General features: G+C 57.3%; 1 protein-coding gene across 1 annotated transcript; it reads left to right on the plus strand.

Annotated features, from left to right (window-relative positions):
* Nucleotides 1-628: 628 nt before the first annotated feature.
* Nucleotides 629-2920, plus strand: LOC108803551 (gastrula zinc finger protein XlCGF57.1-like). Its single transcript, XM_018575383.1, has 2 exons — nucleotides 629-832; nucleotides 1832-2920. Exons 1-2 carry the CDS (start codon nucleotides 629-631, stop codon nucleotides 2918-2920), a joined length of 1293 nt encoding a protein of 430 aa, XP_018430885.1.
* The last annotated feature ends 5662 nt before the right edge of the window (nucleotides 2921-8582 follow it).

Below are 8582 nucleotides of genomic sequence, written 5' to 3' on the forward strand. Positions count from 1 at the left end.
TATCACCAGAGTTGTATCTAAGCATCTAAGCTGATGGTCACCAGAGTTGTACCCAAGCTGATGGTCACCAGAGTTGTATCTAAGCTGATGGTCACCAGAGTTGTACCCAAGCTGATGGTCACCAGAGTTGTATCTAAGCTGATGGTCACCAGAGTTGTACCCAAGCTGATGGTCACCAGAGTTGTATCTAAGCTGATGGTCACCAGAGTTGTACCCAAGCTGATGGTCACCAGAGTTGTATCTAAGCTGATGGTCACCAGAGTTGTACCCAAGCTGATGGTCACCAGAGTTGTATCTAAGCTGATGGTCACCAGAGTTGTACCCAAGCTGATGGTCACCAGAGTTGTATCTAAGCTGATGGTCACCAGAGTTGTACCCAAGCTGATGGTCACCAGAGTTGTATCTAAGCTGATGGTCACCAGAGTTGTACCCAAGCTGATGGTCACCAGAGTTGTATCTAAGCTGATGGTCACCAGAGTTGTACCCAAGCTGATGGTCACCAGAGTTGTATCTAAGCTGATGGTCACCAGACCCAATCTGATGGGTAACCGAGTTGTACCAATGGTGATGGTCACCAGAGTTGTACCCAAGCTGAAAGCTGATGGTCACCAGAGTTGTATCTAAGCTGATGGTCACCAGAGTTGTACCCAAGCTGATGGTCACCAGAGTTGTATCTAAGCTGATGGTCACCAGAGTTGTATCTAAGCTGATGGTCACCCGAGTTGTACCGAAGCTGATGGTCACCAGAGTTGTACCCAAGCTGATGGTCACCAGAATTGTATCTAAGCTGATGGTTAACCGAGTTGTACCCAAGCTCATGATCACCCGAGTTGTATCTAAGCCAAGTTTTACCCAAGCTGATGGTCACCTGAGCTGTACCTGAGCTCATGGCTAGCCAAGTTGTAATTAAGCTGATGGTCACCAGAGTTGTACCGAAGCTGATGGTCACCAGAGTTGTACCGAAGCTGATGGTCACCAGAGTTGTACCCCGAGATGACCGTCTCCTGTGTTTTACCTGAAACATCCATTGGCCAAGTTACATTTTGACAGACGGGGAGATGGTTGCATGTTTCGGGAAGCCCCATCAAAGTGCCATCAGTGGGAACATTAATCATAGAGGTGAGAAGAGGTTTTCCATCATCACTATAATGCACGACGGAGCCCGCGGGTTTCCTTTACACAACCACATAGAAGACTCTTACCTTTCCATGATCCCAATAACCTCTCGCATGCAATGACCACGCCATCAGTATCAGGACATTGACAGAACCTTCATAAGGGACCTACAAGAGGACACTTGTACACGTCGTTATCATGCGAGAATATAAAATGTCATTAGATGTTCACTCACAATGACGAGCAAGACACACAACATACATCCCCATCCACGGGAAACTCCATTTATCATCCCATACAGATCACATGACCACCTCGAAGACGATGGACAAAGACCAGAGGCCCATGACGGAGAGGATACTGGACCTCACCCTGGAGATCATCTACCTGCTGACCGGAGAGGTGAGGAGGATTCTGGGAGGTCACATGACCTGACCGGAGAGGTGAGGAGGATTCTGGGATTCTAACATGATGTTCCTATTGGTTTCTCACATGGGTCTGAAGGACACCGGGATCTCTACAAGGACATTATGATGGAGCCACCAGAGAGATGTCCCCGCCCCCTGTATTCCCGGGACTCCACCCAGGAAGGTCTCACCATCCCCCACCATGATCAGGTAGGTGGAACTTACAGCCTACAAGTCACAATCATTTCCAGACTGTAGGAGATCTTTCTTGTGGTTTCTGGTTCTCTTCTATCCTTGTGTGGTTTCAGGCTGAAGAACCGATGGACAACCAGGTGGAGGAAGAAGAAGAGACGTACGCGAGGGGTGGTCATCAAGAAGCAGACACTGGACAGGATTCATTTCCATGTTCGGCGTGTGGGAAGTGTTTCACATCCAGATCAGATCTCATTAGGCATCACAGATGTCACGGCGCAGTGCAGCCTTACTTATGTTCTGAGTGCGGGAAATCTTTCAAAGAGAAATGGCACCTCGTGAGGCACCTGAGACGCCACACTGGCGAGAGGCCTTATCTGTGCCTGACGTGCGGTCAGTGCTTTAAGCAGAACGCCCATCTGAAGGCCCACGTTCGGGTTCACACCGGAGAGACCTTCCCGTGTTCGGAGTGCGGGAAAAGCTTTTCGCGGAAAGAGTCTCTGGCGAGGCACCAGCAGACCCACATGGGGAGCCTGCCGTATATGTGCCTGGAGTGCGGGAAGTATTTCACGCAGAAACCATCGCTCGTCATGCACCAGCGAACCCACACGGGCGAGCGCCCCTATTCCTGCCCGGAGTGCGGAAAAAGCTTCACCCGCAAGTACTCGCTCTCCCTACACCAGAGACTCCACGCAGACGAGGGCTCCTTGTCGTGTTCGGAGTGTGGGAAATCCTTCGAAACCAAATCCGACTTCAACATACATAAAAGGATTCATAGCGGGGAGGCCGTCTTTTCCTGCTCGGAGTGCGAGAAATCGTTCGTCAGGAATTCACAGCTGGCGATACACCAGAGGGTTCACACCGGCGAGAAGCCCTTCTCCTGCCCCGAGTGCGAGAAAAGCTTCATGAGGAAGTCGGATCTCGTCGTTCACCGGAGGATTCACACCGGCGAGAAGCCCTTCTCGTGCTCCGAGTGCGGGAAATGTTTCTCGGGTAGGGGGCGCCTCAAGAGCCACATAAAAAGGCACACCGGCGAGAAGCCGTTCTCCTGCTCGGAGTGCGGGAAGCGTTTCGTACGGAAAGACGAGCTTCAGATACATCAGAGGATTCACACGGGAAACCAGCCTTTTTCATGTTCCGAGTGCGGGAAACGTTTCACAAAGAGAGGGAATCTCAGTCAACATCAGAGAACTCACGCCCGCTGATGCCGGCGGTGAACTGAGGATTGTATCCTGTCCTGTGTGTGATACAGACCAGGAGGATTTTACGGCAGTGTGAATGAGGATAATTAAAGTGATTCCACTGGTGATCCTGCCAGTAACACACTTCCTGTCCTAGGGTGACAACTCTCACTCATCATACTTTATGGAAGTACATTAGGATGACAGTACACCACCTCCTCCTCTACATAACCTAGGGGGAGGTACTCTGTAGTTCACAAGAAGACCATTGTTGGGGTTTGCAGTCACCACCACGGGGTGCTGACCTACACCGAGGGAACACAGACCAGGCACCACCAGGGGGTGCTCACCTACACCGAGAGGAACACAGACCAGGCACCACCAGGGGGTGCTCACCTACACCGAGGGAACACAGACCAGACACCACCAGGGGGTGCTCACCTACACCGAGGGGAACACCGACCAGGCACCACCAGGGGGTGCTCACCTACACCGAGGGAACACAGACCAGACACCACCAGGGGGTGCTCACCTACACCGAGAGGAACACCGACCAGACACCACCAGGGGGTGCTCACCTACACCGAGAGGAACACCGACCGGACACCACCAGGGGGTGCTCACCTACACCGAGAGGAACACAGACCAGACACCACCAGAGGGTGCTCACCTACACCGAGAGGAACACAGACCAGACACCACCAGGGGGTGCTCACCTACACCGAGAGGAACACCGACCAGACACCACCAGGGGGTGCTCACCTACACCGAGAGGAACACCGACCAGACACCACCAGGGGGTGCTCACCTACACCGAGAGGAACACCGACCAGACACCACCAGGGGGTGCTCACCTACACCGAGAGGAACACCGACCAGACACCACCAGGGGGTGCTCACCTACACCGAGAGGAACACCGACCAGACACCACCAGGGGGTGCTCACCTACACCGAGAGGAACACCGACCAGACACCACCAGGGGGTGCTCACCTACACCGAGAGGAACACCGACCAGACACCACCAGGGGGTGCTCACCTACACCGAGAGGAACACCGACCAGACACCACCAGGGGGTGCTCACCTACACCGAGAGGAACACCGACCAGACACCACCAGGGGGTGCTCACCTACACCGAGAGGAACACCGACCAGACACCACCAGGGGGTGCTCACCTACACCGAGAGGAACACCGACCAGACACCACCAGGGGGTGCTCACCTACACCGAGAGGAACACCGACCAGACACCACCAGGGGGTGCTCACCTACACCGAGAGGAACACCGACCAGACACCACCAGGGGGTGCTCACCTACACCGAGAGGAACACCGACCAGACACCACCAGGGGGTGCTCACCTACACCGAGAGGAACACCGACCAGACACCACCAGGGGGTGCTCACCTACACCGAGAGGAACACCGACCAGACACCACCAGGGGGTGCTCACCTACACCGAGAGGAACACCGACTAGACACCACCAGGGGGTGCTCACCTACACCGAGAGGAACACCGACCAGACACCACCAGGGGGTGCTCACCTACACCGAGAGGAACACCGACCAGACACCACCAGGGGGTGCTCACCTACACCGAGAGGAACACCGACCAGACACCACCAGGGGGTGCTCACCTACACCGAGAGGAACACCGACCAGACACCACCAGGGGGTGCTCACCTACACCGAGAGGAACACCGACCAGACACCACCAGGGGGTGCTCACCTACACCGAGAGGAACACCGACCAGACACCACCAGGGGGTGCTCACCTACACCGAGAGGAACACAGACCAGACACCACCAGGGGGTGCTCACCTACACCGAGAGGAACACCGACCAGACACCACCAGGGGGTGCTCACCTACACCGAGAGGAACACCGACCAGACACCACCAGGGGGTGCTCACCTACACCGAGAGGAACACCGACCAGACACCACCAGGGGGTGCTCACCTACACCGAGAGGAACACCGACCAGACACCACCAGGGGGTGCTCACCTACACCGAGAGGAACACCGACCAGACACCACCAGGGGGTGCTCACCTACACCGAGAGGAACACCGACCAGACACCACCAGGGGGTGCTCACCTACACCGAGAGGAACACCGACCAGACACCACCAGGGGGTGCTCACCTACACCGAGAGGAACACCGACCAGACACCACCAGGGGGTGCTCACCTACACCGAGAGGAACACCGACCAGACACCACCAGGGGGTGCTCACCTACACCGAGAGGAACACCGACCAGACACCACCAGGGGGTGCTCACCTACACCGAGAGGAACACCGACCAGACACCACCAGGGGGTGCTCACCTACACCGAGAGGAACACAGACCAGACACCACCAGGGGGTGCTCACCTACACCGAGAGGAACACCGACCAGACACCACCAGGGGGTGCTCACCTACACCGAGAGGAACACCGACCAGACACCACCAGGGGGTGCTCACCTACACCGAGAGGAACACCGACCAGACACCACCAGGGGGTGCTCACCTACACCGAGAGGAACACCGACCAGACACCACCAGGGGGTGCTCACCTACACCGAGAGGAACACCGACCAGACACCACCAGGGGGTGCTCACCTACACCGAGAGGAACACCGACCAGACACCACCAGGGGGTGCTCACCTACACCGAGAGGAACACCGACCAGACACCACCAGGGGGTGCTCACCTACACCGAGAGGAACACCGACCAGACACCACCAGGGGGTGCTCACCTACACCGAGAGGAACACCGACCAGACACCACCAGGGGGTGCTCACCTACACCGAGAGGAACACCGACCAGACACCACCAGGGGGTGCTCACCTACACCGAGAGGAACACCGACCAGACACCACCAGGGGGTGCTCACCTACACCGAGAGGAACACCGACCAGACACCACCAGGGGGTGCTCACCTACACCGAGAGGAACACCGACCAGACACCACCAGGGGGTGCTCACCTACACCGAGAGGAACACAGACCAGACACCACCAGGGGGTGCTCACCTACACCGAGAGGAACACAGACCAGACACCACCAGGGGGTGCTCACCTACACCGAGAGGAACACCGACCAGACACCACCAGGGGGTGCTCACCTACACCGAGAGGAACACAGACCAGACACCACCAGGGGGTGCTCACCTACACCGAGAGGAACACAGACCAGACACCACCAGGGGGTGCTCACCTACACCGAGAGGAACACCGACCAGACACCACCAGGGGGTGCTCACCTACACCGAGAGGAACACAGACCAGACACCACCAGGGGGTGCTCACCTACACCGAGAGGAACACAGACCAGACACCACCAGGGGGTGCTCACCTACACCGAGAGGAACACCGACCAGACACCACCAGGGGGTGCTCACCTACACCGAGAGGAACACAGACCAGACACCACCAGGGGGTGCTCACCTACACCGAGAGGAACACAGACCAGACACCACCAGGGGGTGCTCACCTACACCGAGGGGAACACCGACCAGACACCAGCAGGGGGTGCTCACATACACCGAGGGGAACACCGACCAGACACCACCAGGGGGTGCTCACCTACACCGAGAGGAACACAGACCAGACACCACCAGGGGGTGCTCACGTACACCAAGAGGAACACCGACCAGACACCACCACGGGGTGCTGACCTACACCGAGGGGAACACAGACCAGACATCACCAGGGGGTGCTCACCTTACACCGAGGGGAACACAGACCAGACACCACCAGGGGGTGCTCACCTTACACCGAGGGGAACACAGACCAGACACCACCAGGGGGTGCTCACATACACCGAGGGGAACACAGACCAGACACCACCAGGGGGTGCTCACCTACACCGAGAGGAACACAGACCAGACACCACCAGGGGGTGCTCACCTACACCGAGGGAACACCGACCAGACACCACCAGGGGGTGCTCACCTACACCGAGGGAACAACGACCAGACACCACCAGGGGGTGCTCACCTACACCGAGAGGAACACCGACCAGACACCACCAGGGGGTGCTCACCTACACCGAGAGGAACACAGACCAGACACCACCAGGGGGTGCTCACGTACACCAAGAGGAACACCGACCAGACACCACCACGGGGTGCTGACCTACACCGAGGGGAACACAGACCAGACATCACCAGGGGGTGCTCACCTTACACCGAGGGGAACACAGACCAGACACCACCAGGGGGTGCTCACATACACCGAGGGGAACACAGACCAGACACCACCAGGGGGTGCTCACCTACACCGAGAGGAACACAGACCAGACACCACCAGGGGGTGCTCACCTACACCGAGGGAACACCGACCAGACACCACCAGGGGGTGCTCACCTACACCGAGGGAACAACGACCAGACACCACCAGGGGGTGCTCACCTACACCGAGAGGAACACCGACCAGACACCACCAGGGGGTGCTCACCTACACCGAGAGGAACACCGACCAGACACCACCAGGGGGTGCTCACCTTACACCAACCACCCATCCCTCAGCCGGCTGCCTCTCCCGGTACATGACTGCAGACCTACCCTGTACATTGCCATTGACTGTGCACACCCGATATCAGGGCCTGTAATGGGGTCCCCCACAAGGCCATCAGCTTGTTTTTATCCAGAGGCGCTCTACGATGTGGTGAAACGCTACAAATAGGTTATCAGCTTCCTCAGCTACACGCAGCAAACACAAAAAATTATCCACAAAAACATTCCACAAACAACTGGAAGCACAACGGAAAATGGTGGGCTGTGCGGGAAAGGGTTTGGTACCCATGGCAGCTCCTTATTGCTGTGTGTGGTGATTTCTGCTCCCCTCACTGACCTGAGATGTTCGGAAACGTTTTGGTGATGGTTTAGCCGTAATAAAATTTGGTAGTCCTCACTATGTCTTCAGAAACGTGGTTTTCTTGCCTCATCCTGAGTCTCTGGGCCCGCCCCATTGCCGAACTCACCTCCTTGTGGCACCGAGCAGACGGAATGGGCCGAGTATTATTCACCCAATTACCAAAAACCACGTAACTGCAAACTCTAGAAACTTTCACCAGAGCTGTGTTCTAGGAGGACCCCCTGGTCTGCGATCTAGGAGGACCCCCTGGTCTGCGATCTAGGAGGACCCCCTGGTCTGTGATCTAGGAGGACCCCCTGGTCTGTGATCTAGGAGGACCCCCTGGTCTGCGATCTAGGAGGACCCCCTGGTCTGCGATCTAGGAGGACCCCCTGGTCTGCGATCTAGGAGGACCCCCTGGTCTGCGATCTAGGAGGACCCCCTGGTCTGCGATCTAGGAGGACCCCCTGGTCTGCGATCTAGGAGGACCCCCTGGTCTGCGATCTAGGAGGACCCCCTGGTCTGCGATCTAGGAGGACCCCCTGGTCTGCGATCTAGGAGGACCCCCTGGTCTGCGATCTAGGAGGACCCCCTGGTCTGCGATCTAGGAGGACCCCCTGGTCTGCGATCTAGGAGGACCCCCTGGTCTGCGATCTAGGAGGACCCCCTGGTCTGCGATCTAGGAGGACCCCCTGGTCTGCGATCTAGGAGGACCCCCTGGTCTGCGATCTAGGAGGACCCCCTGGTCTGCGATCTAGGAGGACCCCCTGGTCTGCGATCTAGGAGGACCCCCTGGTCTGCGATCTAGGAGGACCCCCTGGTCTGCGATCTAGGAGGACCCCCTGG

Source organism: Nanorana parkeri, unplaced genomic scaffold (assembly GCF_000935625.1).
Source record: "Nanorana parkeri isolate BGI_ZX_2015 unplaced genomic scaffold, ASM93562v1 scaffold3857, whole genome shotgun sequence".
Lineage (NCBI taxonomy): Eukaryota > Metazoa > Chordata > Amphibia > Anura > Dicroglossidae > Nanorana > Nanorana parkeri.